The sequence below is a fragment of the Talpa occidentalis genome, unplaced genomic scaffold (assembly GCF_014898055.3).
Source record: "Talpa occidentalis isolate TD23 unplaced genomic scaffold, MPIMG_talOcc4v2.1 talOcc4.12, whole genome shotgun sequence".
NCBI classification, from domain to species: Eukaryota; Metazoa; Chordata; class Mammalia; order Eulipotyphla; family Talpidae; genus Talpa; species Talpa occidentalis.
This window is the reverse complement of record NW_023601212.1, coordinates 9,578,515-9,604,828: the sequence shown is the minus strand read 5'-3', so window position 1 is coordinate 9,604,828 and position 26,314 is coordinate 9,578,515. Positions and strand designations below refer to the sequence as shown.

The 26,314-nt window shown below is 44.3% G+C and overlaps 1 protein-coding gene across 2 annotated transcripts in view; it reads right to left on the bottom strand.

Moving 5' to 3' along the window:
* The window catches only part of CATSPERD (cation channel sperm associated auxiliary subunit delta), a 41,735-nt gene that overhangs the window by 14,478 nt on the left and 943 nt on the right, over positions 1-26,314 (bottom strand). For both annotated transcript variants that reach the window (XM_037505164.2, XM_037505163.2), the window contains exons 2-15: positions 25,073-25,127; positions 23,683-23,759; positions 21,122-21,194; positions 20,298-20,412; positions 15,117-15,181; positions 13,194-13,307; positions 9,952-10,035; positions 7,744-7,894; positions 6,482-6,574; positions 5,228-5,310; positions 4,005-4,181; positions 1,888-2,001; positions 1,138-1,227; positions 318-376 (exon numbers count right to left, since the gene is read on the bottom strand). In XM_037505164.2, coding sequence (XP_037361061.1) covers positions 318-376; positions 1,138-1,227; positions 1,888-2,001; positions 4,005-4,181; positions 5,228-5,310; positions 6,482-6,574; positions 7,744-7,894; positions 9,952-10,035; positions 13,194-13,307; positions 15,117-15,181; positions 20,298-20,412; positions 21,122-21,194; positions 23,683-23,759; positions 25,073-25,127 — 1,350 coding nt within the window. The remainder of the gene's footprint in view (positions 1-317; positions 377-1,137; positions 1,228-1,887; positions 2,002-4,004; positions 4,182-5,227; positions 5,311-6,481; positions 6,575-7,743; positions 7,895-9,951; positions 10,036-13,193; positions 13,308-15,116; positions 15,182-20,297; positions 20,413-21,121; positions 21,195-23,682; positions 23,760-25,072; positions 25,128-26,314) is intronic.

The window sequence follows — 26,314 nt, the reverse complement described above, 5'->3', positions numbered from 1 at the left end:
GAGTGTTCATTCTTCTGTGGACGTCGTGTGGGGCTGCCTTGGGTATCGGCTACTGTGAATCATGCTGCTGTGAGCACGGTGAAAAATCTGCTTGAGACCCTGCTGTCAGTTCTTTTGGGCAGATATCCAGAAGAGGGATTGCCGGATCATAGGGTCTCCTGATGTTTAATTTCTGGAGGAACTGCCATTTTAAAGTGTTTGAAATCACTCTTGCCTTACTGGCCTTGGAGGGAGGGAGTCTGTGTCCCCCAGCTCCTGCTAAGGGAACCCTGTAAGCATCCCAGGGACCACCTGCCACCATCCCGGTGACAACGTACCTGGAGGTGAAGTTGGGGTTAGACCTGCCCCGATGGTGCTGCTGCCTCAGAGAAATGTTCTGTGGAATTGAAAACATCTGCTATGACAGTGGGCTCACTTAGGGCCATCCCAGAATCAAGTTTTGGGGAGAGATGGAAGGGGCAGGGTCAGGTGGTTGGAAGAAGCGGCCCCAAAGCAGACCCTCCCCTGCTTCACTTCCACTGTCCATGAAAAGGTTCTGGAAGCTCAAGGAAATGGCTGCCCTGAACTCTATTTCCTCCCTGGGTCAGTCCTGGGGACTTTGTTTCCCTCTCATTTACCTGTGATGTGCCAAGGACCGGGCCGAAGAGTTTGTTGCCACCAATGTCTACCTGGTCAGCTGCCTGCACTGCAGAAACATCCTGACCCCACCCAAGTCCTAGCTCCATGTCATGGCAGTGAGTGTCCTTTAGTGTCTGGGTTGTTCACCCTCAGGATCCCTCAGATCCATGTTCAGTCAAGCCCCTCCTGTGCTGCCTGGTTTGTCTCTGTCTAGAAGCACCAGTTTATCCAACAAACCCAGACTCATGGCCTCCCCAGTGCTGGGCCGGCCCCCGATCATGTCACCCATGCCTTCCTGTTGGACATCTCGATGGTGTCACTCGTGGGGTTGCTGCCTGCCTGGGGTGGGGAGGAGCAGGGGCTGTGGTCCCTCAAATGCCTGGCCCAGGTGGTACAAGGAAGGGAAGGAGGCAGAAGGGCCAGGACAAAGGACATAGTGAGGCAACTGTCCCTGTCCAGCCAGGTCTTGACCACACCCTCTGACCGCTGAGCAGGGTCTGGGGCAGGGTCTCAACTTACCAGTCTATACTTGATGTTCCCATCATAGGTATAACCATCCTCATAGATGAAGGTGTCCAGCCCCAGGGAGTGGGGGTTGCTCACTACCACCTGGGGTGGGGGCGGGGAACAGAGGAAACATGCTGTACACACTGGGGGTGCTTACAAAGGGGTGTCACTCTGTGTCCGTTAACCTCAGTGTGCCTGCAGATGAAAACTGAGGGTGGTCTGTAAATGCAGCGGCCAGTCCAATGCTCAAACGTGCCCCTGGCCCCATGTATGGCTGCTGAACCTGGCATGGCAGAAACAACGCAAGCCCCAGCTCTGCCCCTGGGGCAAGGAGAGGCCCGGAGGCCCTTGCTGTGGAGAGAGGCCTGGAGGGGGGAACCCTCCCAGCCTGAGTCCATCTGGGGTCTTGTGTAGGCCCCGACCTAGGCTGTGCCCAGTGGACTGGATATCCCCCCATATTCTTACCCCATTTTCAACTTGATTATTTCACCCCATTTTCAACTTGATTACTTGCACCTCAGGGTCCAGGCTGAGCCCCTGGGGCTTCAGGTCCCGGAACACCCACTGTTTCTCAGATTCCTCCCTTTGCCACAGGATTCAGGGAGTCTTAGCACGAAGCAACAGAGACAGGTCTACGGAGCATCCCCATGAAGCCAGGGATTCCCAGAGTCTGCGAGTGATGGGCACAGAGCATGAGGCCGAGGACACCGTGATTGCCACCACCCAGACACACTTGGCAAACAGGTAAGGAGATGCCTTTACCAGTGGGATGGGGTAACTGCCTGGCCGGGGTATCATGATGGCAGTCAATTCCAACTCGCTGTTCATATCCATAGTGAACAATTCATTTTCAAATTCTCCATACAGAAATTCTACCTAGTTAGAAATGCAGAAAGAATAAAGTCAGTTAAATCTAGCCTCTGTCCCCAAACAGAAAGGGCAAATGATCAGGGGTGCCTCCTCCCTACCTGGGACTTAACTCCTGCCACTCTGTACCCTCAGCAGACCCTCTTCTCTCCAGGAATCCCCACCACCACTGAGTTTTTTTTTTTTTAAAGATTTATTTATTTATGCATACAAGAACTGGGTACAGGTCAGAGGTGTGGGGGGTGAGAGGATTCACCAGAGACAGAGTGGAGAGCAGAACAGGTGTATCTTCTGAAATACACTGCTGAGGGGAACAGAAGGGAGACAGCAGAGGTCTGCTGCTTCATGTGGGTCAGTTCCCTGGCCGGGGATTGAACTCGTGCTGAAGGGGCTGCGGATAGCTTCATAGTGCAGTGCTTAACCCCTTGTGCCACCAGCAAGGCCCCCACCACCTGAGTTGACAGGACTGCTTCCTCAACTTTCTTTCTAGCCTTTCCGAGGGCACATCCCAGACGCTATCACCTAATCTTATCCTATTTCAAACAGTATTTCTTTTAAGTTTTTCTCAACCAAAGCCTGAGAATGGACTGTAAGTGCCAGAGGCAGGGGAAGAGGTTGGAGATAGTCGAAAGGTACAGACTTCCAGTTACAAGGAAATGAGTTCTAGTGATAGAATGTTCAGCATAGTGACTACAATTAATAATACTGAATTGTATATTTGATAGTTGCTAACAAAGCAGATCTTCAAAGTTACTGTCACAAGAAAAATGTTATAACTGTGTGGTGATGGATATTAAACTTGTTGGAATAATCACTTTGCCATATACATAGTTTAAAGAAATGGCATTGTGATTGCGAGGAGCTGGGGGAGACGGATTTTGGAAGAGCCTAGAAAAGACATTTTACTGTTTCTGTCCAGTAGCGAGTACTCCTGGCAGGGATATCCCCCGTTCCTTTGGGCAATCACTACTTTGCATGGCCCTTGGGCATGTGCACTGGTGGGACTAACCCCACCCACTGCCTCATGGGGTAAGTGCTGATGGGCTCACCCCAGTCATGTGATCGACCTGGACTGAGCCAATGAGATTGGCTGAAATTGACAAGATCTGCCCCCACCTCCATCCCTGGCTTCTGCAAGGCTGTAGCAGGGCACCCTTTCTGTTGCCTATGATACTGTGTGAGGATGCCAGGTCTAGCATTGGCTGTCATCTGGCCACCACTATGTGAGAGCCAGGGCTTCCTGGAGGCAGCTCGATGGTGCTTCAGGATAAAGCGTGGCACACCACATGATGCAGAGTAGGACAGGAGGACACGACCTTCTTGGTGGCTTGACTGGATTTACTAGATCAAGTCTCATCTGAAGTTTCCCTTTGGACTTTTTGCCTAGGTAAGTCAACAATTGCTTTTCTGCCTTCAGTCCATTTGATTTGCATTTTCTATCACTTGCAGAATAATGTATTCAAATTGATAATGTTCATTTCCATATTTCTTTAATCATATTTCTACCATGTCCCCCTTCTTTAATCAGCCCTGCTTGGCCAGGGTTAAGGCTGATTCCCACAGCTCAATAGATATCTTGAATCCAATTGAATTTCCTCTCCAGAGGCTCTTGGAAATTAATTACTATGGGGTCATGAAGTCTCATTAGACTAGATTACTTGAAGAGTAGAATAGACCTGATAACTGCCTCTTACTTTAGTCACTTTAGTCACTGGACAATTTTGAGGTTTGTTTGATTTCCTTGTTACAGAAAGTGTGTAATAAAGTAATTGCTTCTTTTTGAAATAGGGATGTGAGGTTGTTCAAGATGGAGGGTATCAACCTTTGGAACCTATGGTGGCTGGCTGCCAGATTTAGTTGATCTGAAATTCAACTGTAACTGGGTATCTTATATTTTTTCTGGCAATCCATGTTTATCTGATGGTTACAGATGCTCAACTATGGATTATTGGGATTTGTCTTTTCATAAAAGAGAGACTTGAACATCAATTTAAACAATCATCATTACGTACTTCGCAAACACCTATATCAAATTTGGGGTCCATGAGCACCCGCTGAATATTCACGGGGCACTTCTGGAAGTCAAAAGCTGCAAAATGTTTATCGGGAAGTGGGGTCAGTATTTCAAGACTCCCCACGCCAGTGAACATCAGAGTTGACTGTGGGGACCAGATGTTTTGGTCTGAAAACTAAGAGAAAAACAATTTATGAGATCAGATCATCCTGATTATTTACTTAAGATTTAAAAGTTATCTTATGATTCAGATTTAAATAAGTTAGACACTTCTCACCAAGAGTCAAAGTTAACTGAGAGTCAAGTTAGTCGAGATACCTACTTTTCAGGTTCCCTCATTCCTTGGTCATTAAATTAATAGTGGAAACTCAGTAATCCTTCATCAGAGAGGAAAGAATTCCTTACTTATTCACAGATCATGGTCTTTTTTGAGAGTTAAACAAAAGCGACGGGACCCCTGAAAACACACTTGTTATAGGAATGTCAGAGTTAAGGTTTCAAAGAGATAGTTCTTGTGCCTGTGCCCCACACCCAGCGATCCCGTCCCACTTTGTTATCAGCGCACTCTCACAAATATTGTGGCTGCAGATCTAGCAGGAAAAATACAGAGTAGCATTCAGCACACCTGGTGGGCTTCTCTGGCTCAGCTGCTAATGAGCCATGGGACCACTGGAAGGAGAGAAACTTGGGTTTCAGTTTTCCCACTTATGAAAGTTGGAAAATATTATCTCCTTCATGGGTTGTTGTGAGAATGAAACATAATGAGATATATGTAATACACACAATGATGTGAGATCATCTGGGCATCCCTGTTTCCTACCTCTGTGACCTTGGGTAAATGACCTTACATCTCTGTACCTTAGTTTTTTCATCCGTCAAATGGAGACAACACAAGGTCCTACTTCAATGATGATTGGGCTCAATGAACTAACAGATGGGTAGCCCTTAAACTAACACCTGCCATATTCTATGTGCTAAATTTTAGTTGCTGCTGTTACTTCAATAAATGTTAAAATTTCTACTACTTTTAAAATTATTAAATATTAAATTAATATTACTAATTTAATTTTAAAGTAGTGTTAATTTATTACTATTAAAATGTTATTACTACTTTAAGAACTAGAGCTATTCCTAGCCTTCAGAAAAAAGGTTGGAAGTTTGGGAACAAGACCATTTATTCCTTACCAAATGGGTAATAATCCTGCCTTGATTTTTACCTACTTTGATTAGAGAATTTGATAGGATTCCCAGGTTGCCATAATACAAATTATTCTCCTGAGTTAAAACTGCCATTTCATTTTCATCTAGGAAAAACCAAACAAGACAAAACAAAAAGTGAAACAAAGGTTGTTTCAGTGGACAAAAACATAAAACATCTAAAAAGTTGAAGTAAAAAATAAATTGCCCCAAATTCCATCAGATAGACTAGGGGGTCAGCAAATTTCTGCAAAGGACCAGAAAATACCTTCTGCTTTGCCAGTCATGTGATGGCTGTTGTAACTATTCAACTCTGTGAAAGCAGTTACAGGATAACACTTAACTGAATGGGCATGAGTGTGTTTCAATAAAACTTTATTAACAAAAACAAGTGGCCCACAGACCATGGTTTGCTGACCCCTGAAACAAGTAACCATTGTTACTTTGGTAAACATCCATTCCAGTCATTTTATATACGCTGGATCATATTCTGGAACTCTTTAACTTGCTTTATAACTTAGTTTTTCCCTTTCTTTTCATGTACATGAATGCAGTTGGATGGCTGGTGGGAATGTAAACTGGTCCAGCCACTATGGAAAGCTGTGTGGAGGTTCCTCAGAACACTAAAAATGGATCTGCCATATGACCCAGGTATGCCATTCCTAGGAATCTACCAAAGAACAAAAACACTAATTTGAAAAGAAACCTGCACTCTTAAGTTTATTGCAGCACTATTTACAATAGCTAAGATGTGGAAACAACCTAAATGCCCTAAAACAGATGAATGAATCAAGATGTGGTATAGACATGAAAAAGATAAACTCAAGTCATTTACAGCAAGTTGGATGGAGCTAGAAGGGATGAAGCTAAGCAAAATAAGTCAGAAGGAAAAAGATAAATATCAGCCGATTTTACTTATATGCAGAATACAGTAGTATTCTGAGAGAAAACAGAGTCAGGAAAAAGACAAAGCTTGCAAGCTGACCATAGATCTGAGGCAAATAGCAGAGGAGGGAGAGAGCTCAGAGCAGGGGAGGGAAGAGCATAAGGGACTGTGGTGATGGATCGTGGGCTCTGGATCATAGGAGAACTACAGGGACTATAAAAAATAAATGAATTTTTTAGAAATTTAAAAAAATGTGTATACACAAAAACTTGTATGCGCATGCTCATAGCAACATGATTCATAACATGTTTCATGTGTTCTTTTGGGCAGGCTGGCTTAGCAAGCCAGGTATAAAACTCTTCTACAAAGCTTCCCGCAGGTCAGGCACGCACTGGCAGCAACATTGTGGATGGTGATGTTGGTGTCAAAGATGGAATACAAGGTGTTGGGTCTTTCCTGTACCCAGACAGAGCTGACGAGCTGACCTAGGAGACAACAGGCAGAATCATGAGGACCTGGGCCCAAGCAGGAGCGGGGGCCCCACCCATGAAATACACACAGGCTATATCCCCACCACTCACGCCACCCCTGGGGCTGCCCCTCAAATGGTAACGAAGCAAGGAAGGTACAGCACTGAAATGCAGTGTAAGTCACCCTAAGGAATATGCTTAGGTTTAAGAGAATGTGGCTTCCATGAGCCTCTTTGGCACAAAAACTGTGAGGAGTGGCTGTTGAGTTTATAAGAAAAAGTCCTTTTCATCTTTTGGAGACATGAACGTGACAGAATGTCTTACTTTCTAGCTTAATGATAGGGACACATTCTGAGAAATGCCTTCCTAGGTGATTATGTCATTGTGCAGACACCACACCGAGATGGTACAGTCCAAACACGCTCAGGCTCGAGGGCAGAGCCTACTGGGCCCGCTGTGGAGATAGTAGCCGGCGTTGACCAGAAAACATTGCTAAACAACACAGGACTGTACCACTAACATGGTAAGGAATGAGGCACGGCTCTTTCTGGAATGGGTTCCCCAAATGAGTGAGCAGCCTCGAGCCCTTTCCTGGCACTGGGGGAGCTGCCAAGGTCAGGGTGCTTGCTAGTGCTGGGAGCGGGCTGTCACTGTGGGCACACTTGTAGCCAAACCAGTGCTGGTGCCCCCTGAGAGCTCCTCCCTTTAGAGGGCTGCTTTTTTGCCCTGCTCCTCTCCCTATGCCCTCCAGAGGGATGGGTGCTCATAGGTTCTGGGCATCACTAGGATTCTTCCATAAGGCAAGCTGGAGGTACTGGACCACCTCCCCATATTTCTCTGGCCTAGGCGAGGTTCAAGCAGCTGGCACTGCCCCTGCTCTGGAATCACTAACCTCAGTACCCCCCAACAAGATCTGAAGTTCCTAGACTGAGGTCTGGATCCTCTGTCCTGAGTATCCAGTGACTGCCTGCGGCCGTACCACCGGGAACACACCCGATCTCGCCTAAGTGTCCAGAGACTTTCAGAACATGACTACAGGACCCTGGAGTTTCCAGAAGGTAGGACACAGGGAGGACACACAAGGACGGGGAAGGGAAACTGGCTTGTCATCACTGTCCATTCAAGTCAGGAGAGACAGAAAATAAGGGTGTGTGCCCTTGCCATCAAGTCTAGGCCCCACTCACCTGCATTTCGGGAAATCATCAAGGTCTTCTGAGACCACAAGAGGATAATGCCTCTCTGGCCAGGGGCAAGGAGGACGTCAAGGGTCTCATTGTAGTCAAAGGATACCCCAAAATTGCGGTTCAAGGGGTGGGTAGAGTAGCTAAACCTGGCCTGAGAAAGAAAGACTAATGAATCTTGAGTCATAAAAGAAATCACCAAGCCTGTAATTACAGGACAACAGAACATCTCAGCTTCACAGTCTTTGTTATTCAAACTTTCTTTAAATTTTATCACCTAGGGCCTCCCCTGGTGGCACAGTGGTTGAGCGCTGGGCTGCAAAGCTGCCCGCAGCCACTGCAGCACTGGTTCAATCCTGGCCACTGGCGAGGGTCCCACATAGTGCAACACACCTCTCCTGCCGCCCGCTGCTCCCCTCAGCAGTGTATTTTGTCAGTCTACCTGTTTTGTTCCCCGCTCCAGCTCTGGTGAATTCTCTCACCTTCCCGCACTTCTGACTGTACCCAGTGCTTGTATAAATAAATAAACAAATCTTTAAAAAATAAATAAATTTATCACCTACCCTAGCGGTTATCAACTGGGGTACAATTTTGCCCCCAGAGGACTGTGAGCCATGTCTGGGGACATCTGTGGTTGTCACAACTGGGGCTGCTCCTGGCACTGAGCGGGTGGGTGCCAGGGATGCTGCCCAGAGCCTACAGTGCAGGAATCGACTGTGCACAGGCTGCTGAACTTGGACCTGTCCAGCCCTGACTGTGGATGGGGCCAGACCTCAGCACACAATGCACCAAGACACTGTGTGTGAGTTGGCACCCCTGGCTCATCTCCACGGTGATGGGTCAGCGGGCTTCATTCCCTAATCCTGAGAGGTGTTCTCTGTTGGCAGCTCAGCTAAGCTGCCAGGGGCCAGAGTAGCCCATTGAGGCAACAAGCCAACTATGAGAGCGTTCATTCAGGCTGTAATCACTTACTGTGGTGGGTAAGCAAGAGACCAGGTCAGAGAAAGTGCAACGTCTCCTGGGTTCTGGGCTCCCTCACGGGATGGACACTAGTAAGGTGGTCCATGGGAGCAGCACTGGAGGGGGGTTCATCTCACTGTGGAGGACCCCTGAACAAAAGGCTCCCTCGGGGACTGGGGCAGGAGGCAGAGGGACAGGTGCAGAAAAGTGCTGAGTAATGAGCACCAAGTTCTAAATATTGGGTAAGTGCTTGGTGCCGAGTACTGAGTCCAGTGGAGAAAAGTGCCTTTCAAGTTTTCTTCTCTCCCAAAAAAGGAGGCCTCAGCAGAGGTGCGTGAAGAGCTGAAAAGGACAGAGGAAGAGACAGAGGAATGAAGATGCCCAAGCTAAGCATGCACATGTGCAGAAAGCCTGCCTGGCCAGGGGCCTGAGCCCTGAGTATAGGGCTGCACCCACAATCTGGTGTGAGAAGGGCAGATTTCACCCTGGATGGATGCCAGCCAGGTAGTCTTTGCGATGCCTGCCATCAGGCTGGGAGCACCATGCAAGGTGGTAGGCATGAGCTGGGCTCTTCAGTTGCTGAGTTCCTGGGCTCCCCAGAGTGGTGGAAGCATCTGTACCCCGGCAGGCCATGGCAGCTCTCACTCACGTGGAAGGAGGCCAGCCCAACCAGGTGACCCATATCAGACCAACTTCCAGAAGCTTCCTGCTGGTGGGTCTCCCCCAAAAATCAAAGCCATGTATCCCATTCACAAATTTTGAATACTGGGGTACTGGCTGTTTTTTTTTTGCCCTGAGTTAATATTTTTCCTTCCAATGCACTTTGCACAGACTAGCTCCTCTACTTAGACCGATCCTAAATGACATCTGTGAAGTCACAGGTTCCTGCTTTACTGAATACATACTAAAACAATCATTTAAATGAAGCATTTAAAATTATCTTGTGCACGATTGCGGATATCTATGCCCCACACCTTATATTTTATCCCTAAGTGCTCAGCTGGGGCTTAGCGCCTCATAGGCACTACTCACACATTGCTGAGAACGTGATGGCATGAACAAATGAGCAAGGGGAGCGAAGAGAAGACAGCGTATGCATGACCAGGTAGGTGGATGGACAGATGGATGAATGGATGAGTGGGTGGGTGGGTGGATGCATGGAAGGCAGGCAGGCAGGCTAAGTATATGAGTTTTAACAAAAACTGATTCGGGGCAAAAGTCACTTGTTCTTGTCAGTCCAGAGTCACTCACCTTCCCTTGATCTACAGAAAGCATCCCAATCTGTGACAAGGAGCCAAAGTTGAAGATGCCACCCAAAGTCCCAACTCCTTTGGCCTGCAAAACAAGTAAGAATATCACGTATAACTAACTTACAAAGATGTTTAATTAAATTTAACTCCAGATTATCTACTGAGTCAAAATGAAGGAAGGTTTTTTTTTTTTTTTACTACTATCTACTTCCCCTCTATGGAAATGTAGCTTCTAGAGCAGAACCTGATTTTAAACAGCTTAGCTTGGGGTGTTGGAGAAAGTGCTAGAGGCCTGCAGATTGCGAGATATCTGTGCCTAGTTGCTTCATTTCTGCCTAGGTTCCTTAGTCTTGATTATGGGCTGCCAGGAAACATGCCCAGAAACCAAGCTGTAGTGTGAGGCCATGAGCTCCAACCTAAGGACAATGGGGCAGGTCACCACAGCCACCCAGCTGCCACCTCTAAACATCTTTCAGGTAAGAGAAAGGCTATCTTATTTAAGCCGTTATTTAGGGGTGGGGGGGAGCGGGGAGGTAGCTCCCCAATATACAGTTCTATGGACTAAATTGCAACCCCCCCCCCTCCAATTTATATGTAGTCACACCACATGATGACATTTTGGCCAACAATGGACTCCACGTGTGAGTGTCAATACACTACACGTCACTGGCCCAGGTGTGAGTGGGCTGTATCTACTCTTACACATTGGCAAAATTGCCTAAACTTGCGTTTCTCAGAACACAGCTATGTTGAAACTAACGCTCGACTGTACCAAAGCCCTAACCCATGTTAGTCCATTTGGGCTGCGATGGCAAAATGCCACAGGCTAGGTGCCTCACAAACAGCAGAAATTTATTCCTCACAGTTCTGGAGGCGTTAAATCTGAGACTGAGGTGCCAGTATGGTTAAATGAGAACCCTCTTCTGGGCTGCAGACTTCTCGTTATATCTTCACACGTTAAGTTCTTGAGCGGCTAGCAAGCTCTCTGGGGCCTCTTTGATAAAGACACTCATCCCACTCATGAGGGCTGCAACCTCATGACCTAAGTAACCCAAGGGCACCACTTACTTTCTCATACCATCACGCTGGGCATTAGGAGTTCTGCCTGTAAACCGCGAGGTGGGCACAAATCTTTAGGTCAAAGCTCCCCCAGAGGAATGGTATGTGGGGCTTTGGGGTGTTGATTAGGGTTAGACTGGGTCATTTGAGTGGTGTCCCCATGATGGGATTAGTGCCCTGGTAAGCAGAGACACCAAAGAGCTCATTGACTCTGTCTCTGTCTCTGTCTCTGTCTCTGTCTCTGTCTCTCTCTCTCTCTCTCTCTCTCTCTCTCTCTCTCTCTCTCTCTCACACACACACACACACACACACACACACACACACACACACAAGAGTTCTTGAGGTCAGAAGCTCATAGTGGTCAGGAACCAATTCATTTTTTTCACAGCAATGTTACAATGAAATGTTATTAAACAAAATACCACCATTCCCGGACCTGCCATCTATGTATCTTACTGGTTTGTTTCTCTGGAGAACCTTAACACAATTGGGGATTTTAATATAGCTTCCAACTGAGCACAAATATCAACTCATGCTCCCTTGACTGGGTCATTCTAGGTTTTAGTTTTAAGTAAACACACGTGGCCAGTTTACTTCTAGGCATCTTTAGGCCTCCTGGGCAGGGTAAAGAAAGCAGATTTAGGATATAAGCAGGACCTGGGAGTGGAGCTGACTCCTAACTTCCTCTGGACAAGTGTTTGGTGATAGTCATTTTCTCCATTAGGACAAAATGTCCTTATCCCCTTAGCTGTCCAAGTATCCTGTCCCTCCAAGCTGTTCAAATCTCAGCTCAGGGCCTCCCCGGCGGCGCAGCGGTTGAGCGCTGGGTTGCAAAGCTGCCCGCAGCCTCTGCAGTGCCAGTTCGATCCCCGGCCACCGGGTGAGGGTCCCACATGGCGCGCAGACCTCTCCTACCGTGCCCACTGCTCCCCTCAGCAGTGTATTTTGTCAGTCTGTCTGTTCTGCTCCCCGCTCTGGCTCTGGTGAATTCTCTCACCCTCCTGCACTTCTGACTGTACCCAGTGCTTGTATAAATAATTAAATAAATAAATCTTAAAAAAAAAAATCTCAGCTCAGCCATGCTGTGTGGCCTTGGGAAAGGTCTTGCACCTCTCTGAGCCTTCATCCTGCGATTAGTTTCCTAGGGTTGCCATAACAAAATACCATCTACTGGGAGCTTTGAAACAACATGAATTTATTGTTATAGTCCTGGAAGCAGGAAGTCTGAAGTCAAGGCGTAAGAAGGATTGGTTCCTTCCAGAGGCTCTGAGAGGGAAGCCATACCACACTTCTCTCCTAGCAGCTGGGGGTGACCAGCAATCTTTGGTATTCTCTGGCTTGCAGCTGCACCGCTCCAACCCCTCCCTCCATCTTCACATGACCTTCTTCACTGTGCATCTCCTCATATCTTTCCCTTCTCTTAAAAGGACACCAGACATTAAACTTAAAACCCAGCCTTGTCTAGTATGGCCTGTCGTAACTAACGACCCTATTTCCAAGTAAGGTCACATTCTGAGATTCTGGGGGGAACTTCCATTTTTTTGAGGACATATATTCCAATCCAGTTCAGTTACTTCATCTGTAAAAAAAGGGTGATTATGCATCTGATGGTCCTTACCTTTAAGTGAGCATGAGGTTAAGTGTCATAATTAATGTGTAGTATTTCTATGGCACCAGCTTTTCACAAGCACTCCCTAAATGGTGCTATGATTTAGAACCTTTCGTCCCCTTATCTGACTTCCTAGTCTCCCTAAGACAGTTCTTTTTATCTGGAAGTTTTTGCTATCCTCTCAGTCAGTTGAACTCTTTTTTTTTTTTTTTTAATTATTTTTTATTTATACAATAACTGGGGTACAGACCAGAGGTGCAGGAGGGTGAGAGGATTCAACAGAGACAGAGCAGGGAGCAGAACAGGCAGACAGACTAAAAGCACTGCTGAAGGGAGCAGCGGGTGCGACAGGAGAGGTCTGCTGCTCCGTGTGGGAATCTCCCTGGCCGGCCAGGAATTGAACCCATGCTGCAGAGGCTGCAGACAGCTTCTCAGCGCTGCGCTCAGCCCGGTGCGCCACCAGGCCCCCAGTTGAACACTTAAAGAGAGAAAAGCCCTTATTTACCTGACAGAGAATTACTCTAACCACATAAAACTATGTTTTTTTAATGTTCACTTTACCAAATTGGACATACCTGCATTTTATAGTCAATCTTCTGGAATGAAAATCCCTGAGAAAGTGACCAATATATGTTGGTATGTGATATTTGATCTCCAAGCAAATAAGCAATCACCTTATCATTCATCTCCTGAAAGAAGACACATATAAAGTGATCTCTTAAAAAGGAAAGATAGAGTGGAGAGACTGGGGAGATAGTGTTTAATGGCACAAACCTGCAAGTAGTGGATAACTAAGTCCTGGAGAGCTAAATGCACAGCAGAGTGATTATAGACAATCATGCTGCCTTAGAAACATCAAAGTTGCTAAGAGACTAGATCTTTTTTTTTTTTTAAAGATTTATTTATTTATCCATACAAGAACCAGGGTACAGGCCAAATTCGTGGGAGGGTGAGAGGATTCACCAGAGACACAGTGGGGAACAGAACAGGCAGACTGACAAAATACACTGCTCAGGGGAGCAGCGGACGAGACAGGAGAAGTCTGCCACACCATGTGGGACCCTGGCTGGCTGGCCATTATGGAACCGGCGCTGCAGAGGCCGCAGACAGCTTCACAGCGCTGCGCTCAACCGCCTAGAGCCACTAGGGGAGGCCCAAGAGACTAGATCTTAATTGTCCCCACAAAGGCACAGTTGTGGGAACTGGTAAGGAAATGGTAATTCTGTGAGGTGATGGAGGTGTTAACTAAGGCTACAGTGGTAATCATATTGTAATATATAAAATATCAAATCATTGTCATCAAATCTACAAAATTTTGTATGTCAGTTACAGTCATGTCACTTAACAAATGTGCAGTTGGGCCATTTTGCCATTGTGCAAATGTCAGTGTAATGACCCGGGCCTAGATTGCACAGCCCACTATGTACCTCGGCTAGATGGGGGTACCTCCGGGGACTTGTTGTACATGTGACATACTGTTTAAAGTGACACATGACTCTGTATCTCAATTTTTTTTTTAAAGGAGATAAACAGAAGATATGTTGGGGAATTTGTCCCAGAAAAGTGAAAACTTGCATCCACATGAAAATTTGTACATAAATAAATGTTCACAGCAGCTTTAATTGCAACAAAGAGTAGAAAAAAACAAATTCTGGTAAATCCACAGAACTATTCCTGAGCAATGGAAATGAATGGACTGGAGAGATCAACAACAAATTGGATGCCTCTCCAGAGAATTTTGCTGAGAAGAGCTAATCAGAAAAGGTGCCATTTACATAATATTCTCGAAGTGATAAAATTATAGAGATGGAGAACAGATTGATGTCACCAGGGCTGAGGGATGAAGGGGAGGCAGGGAGTTACAGATAACTCTGGGATGATTTTGATGTCAGCCTGGGCCTTTACATATGTGATAAAATGGCACAGAACCACCGAAGCACATATTGTATCCATGTCAGTTTTCTGGGTTTAGTACAGTTATGTGTCCCTTAAAGATGTTCTGGTCAATGACAGGCCAGATATATAATGGTGTTCGTAATAAACTCTACCATCTAGCCTAGGTGCATGGTAGGCTGTACCATCTAGGTTTGTGTAATTATAATCTATGATGTTCGCTTGGTGATGAAATTGCCTAATGACACATTTCTCAGAACACTGGTGACTCACAGCCATATTATAGTAATGTTAGGTGTAACTACTGTGGGAAGCTGGGTAGAGGGTACACGAGCCTGGGTACTATTTTTTTTTTTTCAACATCCTGTAGGCTCTTTGATTATTTCAAAATAACAAGTTAAAAAAAGATTCATGGATATAATGATAGTTTGTCAGCCAGTGGATCTGAAAGTAACTTCAGGGTCCCTCCCTTTTTTTAGGCCCTCTTCTGAATCCTGGGGAGATGACATTGCCTAAGTCCCAACCCTAAAGACATATACTCTCCTGATTTCCATTCATAATGATAGAGCAGAGTCAAACAAGAAAAGACTATACACTGTACTCACCAAGCAGGTCAGTGCCTTATGACAACAATTGTCACCAGAAACATGTGAAACAGGGCTATCTATACCTGAAAGGCAAAGATCATTTAACTATATGAATTTCCTGTAGTTTCATGAGGAGGCTGGTTAGAGCAGGGCTTCTCCACCTTGGCATTACTAACATTTAAGGTCAGGTCATGCTGGGGGTGGGAGCTGTCCTTTGTACTTGTGGGGGGTGCTTTGCAGTATCCCTGCCTTTACTGACTAGATGCCAGGAGTATTCTTCAGTCTTACTTATCTATCCACAAATATGTATCCAGATTGGCAGAACTATCCATTTGAGAACCACAAGTTTTGCAGAAACTCACGGCCCTGCCAAAATTGCAGAAAGGGCTTACTTTTCTTAGCAAGGAATAATTTGTTTCTATTTGAAAAAGCAAAAACCTTATTCAAAGGAAATTCATCCATGGATAACAAGCACAGTAAAGGTACTCAATGTCGTTGGTCATTAGGGAAAGGCAAAGCCAAGCCACTTGAGATACCACCTCATGCTCATTAGAATGGCTATTAGCAAAGAAATGGAAGAAAGTATTAGTGAAAACGTGGAGAAGAGAGAACACTGTGCACAGTTGGTGGGAATGTAAAATGGTGCAGGCCGTGTGGAAAACAGTGTGGAGGGTCCTTTAGAAATTGAAAACAGAAGGACCATATGATCCCTAATTCCCAAAAATTCATTTATTGTGGCATATACCCCCCAAAAATTAAGAGCAGAGACTCAAAGAGATATTTGTACATATGCTTCATTATTCACAATTGCTAAAACATAAAAGCAACCCAATGCCCATCACCAGATGAATGAATAAACAAAACGTGGTTCACCCATACAATGAAATCTTATTTAGCCATAAAAGGAGTGAGTCTCTGACACAGGCTACGTGTATCCAACATGTTAAGGAGAAATCATATGTGGCCCCTATGGTAGTCAAGTTCATAGAGACAGAAAGTAAAATGGTGGCGCTATGGACTAGGGTGAAATTAGCTCTTTGGATGCTAGTCAAGGATTATTTTTTTCTTAAGATTTATTTATTTATTTTTAATACAAGAGCTGGGGTACAGGCCAGAGGCACGGGAGGGTGAGAGGATCCACCAGAGACAGAGCAGGGAACAGAACAGGCAGACTGATGAAATACACTGCTGAGGGGAGCAGCGGGCGAGACAGGAGAGGTCCGCTGCGCCATGTGGGACTCTCACCGGCCGGCCAGGATCTAATTGGCGCTGCAGAGGCTGCAGACAGCTTTACAGCACGGCACTCAACCACCTGTGCCACCAGGGGAGGCCCACTAGTCAAGAAATTAATGGAGAGAAGGACAAGACTAGATAGACTTAGAGTGTAAAAATCCCTGATGGTTAGTTAATAAATTAAATATGGAGTTTCCATGTAACTCAGCAATTCCATGCCTAAGCCTCTCCCTAAGACAATTGAAAACACAAGTCCACACAAAATTTCATACACAGTGTTCACAGAAGCACTGTTTACAATGGCCATAACGGGAAAAGAATTCAAATGTCCACAAGCCGATGAATAAATAAACAAGTGTTCCAGCCATACAATGGAATATTATTTGGCCATAAAAGGGAGTGAAGTTCTGACACAGTCTATATGTGGATGGACCTTAAAAACATATGATGCTCAGTGACAGAAGCCAGACACAAAACACCACAGTGTAACTCCACTGATGTGAAATGTCCAGAACAAGCAAATCAACAGACAAAAAGTGGACTAATGGTTGTTGGGGCCTGGGAGGAGATGGAATAGGTAGTGACTATTTAGTGGGGATGGGGCTTCTTTTGGGGGTGATGGAATGTTCTGGAACTTGATAGTGGTAATGGTTGTACCACATTGTAAATATACTAAATACTTTTTAATTATACACTTTAAAGTGATGAAATTTATGCAAATTTATGCCCCCTGCCCCCAAAAGAAAAACATCATGAACAGTGAGAGAGAAAAGAATTGATCTGGGCCTCCCCAGTGGCGCAGCGGTTGAGCGCTGGGTTGCGAACCTGCCCGCAGCCTCTGCAGCGCCGGTTCGATCCCCGGCTGCTCCCCGGCCACCAGAGGAGGGTCCCACATGGCGCGCAGACCTCTCCTGCCGCCCGCTGCTCCCCTCAGCAGTGTACTTCGGTCCTTCTGCCTGCTCTGCTCCCCGCTCTGGCTCTGGTGAATTCTCTCACCCTCCCGTGCTTCTGACTGTACCCAGTGCATGTATAAACAAAACAAACAAATAAATAAATATAAATAAACATGCCTCTATAAAATTAAAAAAAAAAAAAAAAAAAAAAAAAAGAATTGATCTGGAACATCAGGAGAGGAGGGGGAATGAGGGCAAATTTCATCAGAAGAGAGGAAGGTGGCAAGTAAAAAGAATTTTCAGGCAGTTTAACTGTAGGGAGGAAGTTCTGTAAAGAGTAGGTCTATTCATTTTTTTTTTTATTTTTTTTTAAAGGCATGTTTATTTATTTATTTATTTGTTTGTTTGTTTGTTTTGTTTATACATGCACTGGGTACAGTCAGAAGCGCGGGAGGGTGAGAGAATTCACCAGAGCCAGAGCGGGGAGCAGAACAGGCAGAAGGACCGAGGTACACTGCTGAGGGGAGCAGCGGGCGGCAGGAGAGGTCTGCGCGCCATGTGGGACCCTCCTCTGGTGGCCGGGGAGCAGCCGGGGATCGAACCGGCGCCGCAGAGGCCGCGGGCAGCTTCGCAACCCAGCGCTCAACCGCTGCGCCACTGGGGAGGCCCTATTCATGTTTTAAAGGCAGATGTGTGTTGGGTTTGTGTATGACAAATTGATAAGATGGTTCCAAGACTGGCCCCAGTGTTACACACAAGTGTTGTAAATCCTTGTGTGATGCAGGTGTCTGACTTAAGTTTTGTTGTGGAGGCATCCACCTTAAAGAGGCCTGGCTCAGACAAACACATTGCCAGTCATGTGACCAGATGAGAGCGATGATGTGGGGATGGGAGGCCTGTTTCATAGGTCCTGGTTGATTCAGGTAACTGGTCAGTTGGGGCTGGCTTGTTTCCTTCCCTCCTTTTGTCTTTCTTCCCATATTTTCAATTCCACTCTTATGATTTAAATTCACCAATAAAGAATGTGCCTGTGAAACCCTAGACCCCCCCACATTTAGCCCCAGTAATAGAAGGACCCCACCAAACCCCCAACTCTACCTGTGGCCCAGGTATGCTGTGGAATTTTCAGGTCTTGTATATAATTAACCTCTATTTTTCCCCAAGTTTTCTAATGGTTTCTGAAGGGCACCTTTCAATCATAAGAAGAACCCTAGAGGCCATAACAGTCCTAATAGTGACATAAGAGGGAAAATGTCTACGGGAAATTCATGAGGTCCAGGTGAGTGTTCCCAGGCATTTTTTGCCACTAGCATTATCAATAAGCTGAGACAGACACTACATACATCCTCCATGGGCCTATTGATTTACAGTACTCAGCCAAGGTGCATGAGACAGTCCAAGTATCCATTCACTGAGGATTACCCAGTCATCTTGATGAGAGTAGCCAGTTCACCAGCAGTGAACTTTGGCAAGCACCTGGCAGTGCTGCATGACTAGGGCAAGGCACCACCTAGTCTGGCCACAGTTTTCAAACAAACAACAATAGCAAAACAACTAGTACAGAACATCCTTGAATCACACTGTCTCACTTTGTTATAATACTGATGAGAAAAGAAACAACTGATTCCCAGCCAGTGCCACTGCTGTGTGGAGTTTACACATTCTCTCTGGGAACTCTGGTCTCCGCCCACATCCCCAGGATCTGCTGGTGAGGTTCACTGGCTAGTCTACATTGCGCCAGTCTGAGTGTGTGTGGGTGTGAGGGCCCTGTCCACAGTTAGAGGCCACCTTGTATTCTCAGCTGCCAGGATGGGCTCTGGCCCCCTGAGATCCTGAACTGGAATTGCAGGGTGGAGAATGAATGAATCCAGATGATTGTTGAATATTAGAAGTGTTTTAGGTGTTTATTTAGAGGTTTGGTGATAATGTTTGTGTCCTGAAATATGCTCTAGGAACTTAACTAGTTTCTGTCAGTAAGCCTGTGGTAAACCTGGTTTTGCTATACATTGTTTTTGCTTAAAGTCAGTTTCCAAGAACTTGTTGATGTTGTTATGGGAGAACTTACTGTACAAGTGAAGTAAAATAACAAATTCCAAATGGAGATCTACCAACTGGGTATGTCTCATCTGAGGGGATTTTAACTCCCAGAATATACTAGGCAATGTCTGGGGACATTTCTATTTTCAGGACGATGGCGGGGGTTGGGGGGGACATCTTCCTGGCATTGGGAAGGTTGAGGCCTGGGATGCTGCTCAACACCCCCACAGTGTCCAGAGCAGCCCCCTACAGAGTGACTCAGCACTCATGTCAGCAGTGCCAGGGCTGAGAAACCTTGTACTGATCTCTTGCTTCCTCCCCCTTTTCAGGAAAAAAGAAGGATCTATTTTAATAACAGCTTCAACATTCTTTTCTAAAGCTAATGTCTCCCTCCTTGCCTCTTACATCAGAGTTTTCTTCTTTCTCTCTCTTCACAAAACTTACCTTCACCCCTGTTCCCCACACATAACGTGAAGTCCAGTCATTGCTTAGTGATGCTTTGTCAATGACAGGCTGCATACATAGCAGTGGACCCGTTAGGTTGTACCATATGACTTAGTTGTGCTGTAGGCTAAATGCCGAGATTTGTGTAACTGCCCTCTATGACATGACCCAACTACAAAATTGCCTATGGATACATTTCTCAGAATGTGTTTCTGTCATTAAGCAACGCATGACTGTGTGTGAGACTCAAAATTCCCATCACCCAGCTCTGTCAACAGGCAGCTGGGAGTCATATTTGGCTCCTCTAATCCTTCCCAATTTCTAATCCCTTACAAGTCCTGCTGATGTCCCTCCTTTGCTTCAATCAGTCAGACCAGCTTTTCACGACTTGCAACTACAATCCCTAAGGAAAACACTAGATTCGTACCCCTTGGAGTGGGAATTGGGCCAATTTTTATCTGAATTTCAAAGGAGAGAGTAATGTCTAGGGCCTGATAGCCATGTAGCAATATAGCTTGCACTTCCAAAAGTAGGAACCTTTTCTCTGATGTTGGCTGAAATCAAGAAGATAAAAAATATAAAGCACACATACCTGAAGATTTATGCCACCTATCACCTTCATAATCATAAACATAAACTTTTTGATTCACGACTAAGACCACTGTTCCAGTACTAAAATGTGCTGATGTGACTTCTGGTTTGCCAACCTAAAAATAGTCATAAAAACAATTCTAATAAGCGCATTTTATCAGACACTGATTCAGAAGGCGACAGTTCTAAACACACATCCGAGAAACACTTAAGTCAGCAAGAGTTGTTTGGTTCCTAGATATTGGGAACTGTGTATCCTGGAGTGAGTTGTATTCAAAACTAGGAGGTTGAAGTTAGTGTTTGGTGCCCTCAGATACCTAAATTCTTCTCACTTCCTTCTCCCTTATGAGAGCCTTCTCTGAGGATAAAACCCGAAGTTTGAAATGATGAATAACTAAAGTATCACTTCAAAGAAAGTCATTGATATTTTAATCAATGACAAAACTTTCTTTCGGGTTCAATGTTAGAATTTTCCCACACATTTTCTGAAAGATTTCTACTTTGGTTTAGAACAAGTTAAGGAGGACTTGAAATTAGTGTGTGTGATCCATCTATTCATAACACACAACCAGTAGAGGGAGTACTTGCAACATTCTGCTTCCTTTTTATTTTCTGGGGGAAAAAAAGCCTATTTTGGTAGTAAGGGCCAAATTGAATCAATCATTCTTTTGGCTTAGAAACTGCGCCTCAACGTTTTCAAGAGGTATGTCATAAAATAAACAGCAAACTAACAAAAACAGATTAGTGTGATATTTCCAAACTGTATCTTCCCCATCAGTATTACTTATTTCAAGCATCCTTCAGATTATTCAGTAAAATAACTACCATCATTGATGTAGGGATGGAAAATGGAAGGATGCTACTTGTAAATCCATCTTTTGTGAGAAAAACTTCTGTTCTGAAACAATGAAAAAAATTAAATTAGGACAAGTTCACATGAGGAAAGAAAAGAAAGACCATAACAAGTACTGTAAAACTACCCCACTCGAAACAAAATTCCTTTTTAGGAAGGAACCATGTAGGCCTTCCTTCCCTCCTGCCCCCCTCCATCCCTCCTGCCCCCCCTTCTTCCCTTGCTCCCTTGCTCCCTCATCCCTTCTTCCATAAACATCTAAAGTGTGGGTGTTTGACTTCTTCAAATAACATTACTTTAAAACTGTGACTATGTCAAATATAAAAATATATCAGATGTATATTAAGTGACAGTCTGTCTTGCTCAAGAGGAACTTCAGTGCTCTAATCCCACTAAAATAAATGGCTTCAGACAAAAACTGTGTGTATAGAAACAAGTCCCCTCTTGCAGGAAACTTTTAAGAATTCAAAGGCTCCATGAATATGGTTTATCTATTCCTTATCTAGGTTACTTCTCTCCTTTAGAAGAGTTTTATAGTTTTCAACAAAAATGAATTCCTGCCTTAAAACCTATGTAGTTTAATGTTTTAGTTACAATTGTTAAGGGCATTTTTCATAATTGCCTTGTCTAAGCATATTCACATGTGTTTGTGCAACCATCCCTACCCTCCATCTCCAGAACTTTCTCATCTTTCCAAACTGAAACTCTGTCTCCATTAAACACCAACTCTCCATCCCACCATCCTATTTTATTTTTTTTTTATGTTGCATTATAGGATGGTACCCACCATCCTATTTTACTTTTTATATGTTACATTATGCATTATTCCTTGCCAACCATTATATAACTAAATAATTTTGGGAATGCAATTTCACACCCCCACATATGCACCCTCCACCAAAACTTTATCCTGATCTTAGGGAAGATCTTTTCAGTTTTTCACCATTGAGTATGATGTTACCTGTAGCTTTGTGATGCTTTTTAGCATGTATTGAAATAATAATGATTTTTATCTTTCTTTTTGTTGGTATGATGAGTATCACTGATTGATTGCCTATGTTGCCTATGAGTCTTGCATTGTTGGAATGAATCCCACTTAATCACGATGAATGATTCTCTTAATATATTGCTAGATTCTGGGCCTCCCTGGTGGCGCAGGCACTTGAGCGCAGTGTTGTGAAGCTGTCAGCGGCCTCTGCAGTGCAGGTTCCATCTCAGCTGGCCTCAGAGCAACCCAGATGGCGAGCAGATCTCTTCTGTCTCGCCTGCTGCTCCCCTTGGCAGTGTATTTTTTTTCAGTCAGTCTGCCTGTTCTGTTCCCCCGCTCTGTCTCCGGTGAATCATTTCACCCTCCTGCGCATCTGGCCTGTACCCTGGCTCTTGTATAAATAAAATAAATCTTTTAAAATATATATATATATATATATATTGCTAGATACTATTTGCAAAGATTTTGTTGAGGAATTTTGTATCTGTGTTCAATCCATGCTATTGGTCTATAGGTTTTTTTTAAATATTGTCTTTTTTGATCAAGGTAGTGTAGACCTCATAAAATGTGTTGGGAGTTTTCCTCCTGTTTCAATTTCTTTTTGGAGTGTGAGAAGGACATTGGGTATTAGGTCTTCTTAAGGTTTGGTATAGTAGTAAAGCATTTCACTAGTAAAGCATTTCATCCTGGGCTTTTATTCATAGGGAGCATTTTGTTTATTCTTTCATTTTCTGTGCTTGTGATTGGTCTCTTCAAGCTGGTCCATCTTGAAAGGTTGTCTGATTCTAATAATTGGTTCCTTCTAGGTTATCCAATTTATTTGCATATAGATGTTTATAACAATTTCTTGTGATCCTTTGTGTTTCTGCACATCTATTGTAACTTTATCTCTTTCTTTTTTTTCTTGCATAGAAGAACTGGGGTCTAGGCCAGAGGTGTGGGGTGTGTGTGTGTGTGTGTGTGTGTGTGTGTGAGAGAGAGAGAGAGAGAGAGATAGAGAGAGAGAGAGGGGGGGGGTTCACCATACACAGAGTGCGGAGCAGAACAGGTGATTTACTGAAATACACTGCTGAGGGGAGCACTGGGCGAGACAGGAGAGGTTAGCTCCTTGGCGGGGGATCAACAGGGATGATTGCTCTGAGACTTAACCCCTAGGCTACCAGGGAGGCTCATATATCTGGTTTCTAACCTTGCACCTGACACCCCAAGTACATACTGGGCATGGTGTTTCCACTCCTTTGAATGCTCTATGTCCATTCATATTTGGTTCTCATTTCCCTTATGGTGAATTTTTCATCCTTCAAAACCCAGTTAGGGCATCATTCCTTCAGCAGAATAACCTTATGAAACATTCTCTCCTCAGTCTCCCAAATCCCCAGGAGTGGCACTACACTCGCCTGTAATTAACCCAACTATGAATTCCCTGCAGGCCAGCGACTAACAACACAGGACAGAGGCATCTTCCTTAATATTTATTGAATAAATAAGGAAAAATCTAACATTTTAATAAAAAGGAATTTAACAATATATAAAATGTTCACTTACCCTAAATACAGGGCTATATCTTTCTCACAAGGATGTAGAAACAAGCGTGGTGTTGTAGATGGAAAATACAGCTGGTCCTAGAGACATAGTGACAAGATCTTCATGTCAATAACAATCAACACCCAAGAAAAACAACTTCCCATTGTGCCATAGTGAAAATGTAAAGATGAAATCTGAACTGGCTAGGTGGATTGTGTCAATGCCATTTTCCTGTTACACACTTAACCCTTGAACAATACAGGGGTGAGGAGCACTGAGTCCCCACATAAGAAAAAACCCACATATAACTTTTGATTCTCCAAAATCTTAACTATTAATAGGCTGCTGTTGACTGGATGCCTTACTGACAACATAAATAGCCGATTAACATGTGTTTTAGGTTATATGTATTGTATATTGTATTCTTACAGTTAAGTAAGCTAAAGAAATTATTAAGAAAGTCATAAAACGAATTTGCAGTATACTGTACTATACTTGCTTATACCATAAGGTCATATCATCTGTTTATAAGAAAATTACTGGATAGATGGACCCTAAAATTTCAAATGCACATTGTTCAAGGACCAACTATACTAGGGTTCCTTCAGCTGCCACCCTGAAGGAAGCTGGGTGAGGGTTTGTGGGACACCTCTTAGACTAGTTTTGCAATTAGTTGTGAATCTATACTTATAATCAAAATAGAAAGTTAAGATTCCAGGTTGGGGGGGTACAGTAAGTTTCCTGTTGCAATATGTCATGTAAACAAAGGACAGTTGATCTTTAGCAACATGGATTTGACCTGTGAGGGACCACTTAGATGCATATTTTTTTTAATAAATATATTTTTCTTATGATTTTCCTAATTCTTCCCTAGCTTACTTTATTGTAAGAATACCATGTATATTATAGAAAATATGTACCTATCGATTGCAATTGATAAGGCCTCCCATCACAGCAAGCTATTAGTAAAGTTTCTGGATAGTTGAAATTTGTTACATACAGATTTCTAAGTGCTTGGGGGGCCAGCACCCCTAGCCCATATTGTTTAAGTGTCAAGTACAACAGAATTTAAAAATATTCAAAAAGAATACGAGACAGGAGAGGTCTGCTGCGCCACTTGGGCTACGTCCCTGGCTGGGGGTTAAACTTGTGCTGCAGTGGCTGCAGACTGCTTCATTGTGTTGAAGCTTAACCACTTGTGCCACCAAGGAAGCCCCTCTCTGATCTTTCTTAAGCTTCCCCCCCCCCCCTTGTGAAATGGCAAGAGACATTACTACTTCGAAGGGCAATGGTAAGTAAGCGTTAGTGTTCTAAGCCTGACACAATACTAGCACCCAAGAAATACTGGAAAATGCTGGTTCTGACCCAGTGATAGAAGAGAGGAATGAATGTTAAGCATGGAGTCACGTACCCCTTCAACTTGCTCTGTGTTATGAAACACCTTTCCTGTCCTCACCGTGTGAACACTGGAGGTAAAGGACAAGAGACCATCCGTCAATTTTTATTGAATACTTGGCATGATGCCCACCAGGGTGCCTCCAGGTTAACTTTATTTTTTTATGTTTTTAGGGTCATGGTAGCCCATGGAAAACCTGATGAAACTGGGGACATTTCTCTCCCAGAAACAGACATATGCCTACACAAGAATGGAGATAAAATCCTAAGTGCTCATGAAGGTTCAGTTGCAGATTAGGAAAATTAGGGACTCCTACTTTGTAGTTTTCTTCTTCTCTTTTTAGGATGGGGAGATGTTGGTGGCTCGAAGAATAGTTTACAGCAGGGGTTCTCAATCTTGGAAGTAGATCAGAGGCATTTGAATAACTTGATAAACCATAGATTACTGGTTCCCTCCCAAGTCTTTGATTCAGCAGAACTGCAATGCCACAAATTCCCAGGTAAGGCTGATGCTGCTAATTCAAGACCATACTTTGAGGACCAGTGTGGGGAAATGGAACAATTGGAGACAATCAATCCCAGGAAAACCCTACTGCACACACACTAGATGTGTACCTTTGGGCAAATGTGTTTGTAATTTTGCTGAGTCTGTTTTCACATCTATAAAATAAGGTTAAGGAATCACTACTCCATGAAACTCAGTGTAGGCCACACTCCAGAAGAGGTCCCTCACTATTTCATCAACAAACAAGGCCTGCAGAATGTGACAACTCACTCCAGGTAGGAGTTTCTCCATGCCAGGGAGTGGGTGTTGGCAGGTCTAGTCCCCTAGGCATCTTGCATATTCACTAATCTAATATTTACCTAAATTTTAAAATGTACTGACTAAAGAGTGAATAAGATAAACTTTACAACCCCACGAAGCTAATATTCTAGTGACAGGAACACACCAAAAAAAAAAAAAAATTGCCAAAAACAAAACAATTTAGTGACATAAGAAAAAACATCTACGGGAAGGAGCGCGGCTTTAAGTAAGGAAATGTGTGTAAGTCGGGATCTGAATAATGAGGAACCAGTTATGGAGCAATCTGGAGGCAAAGCGTGCCAGGCAGAGCAGCAGCAAATGCCAAGATTTCCCCTTCGCGCCACCCCCAAAGGCTCTGGACTACGTTAAGCCTGTTTACTAGATGGGGTAACTGGAGCCGTTATTCAAGGGAGGGTCAGAGGCAAATTACTGGTTGTCAAATCACATTTTTAA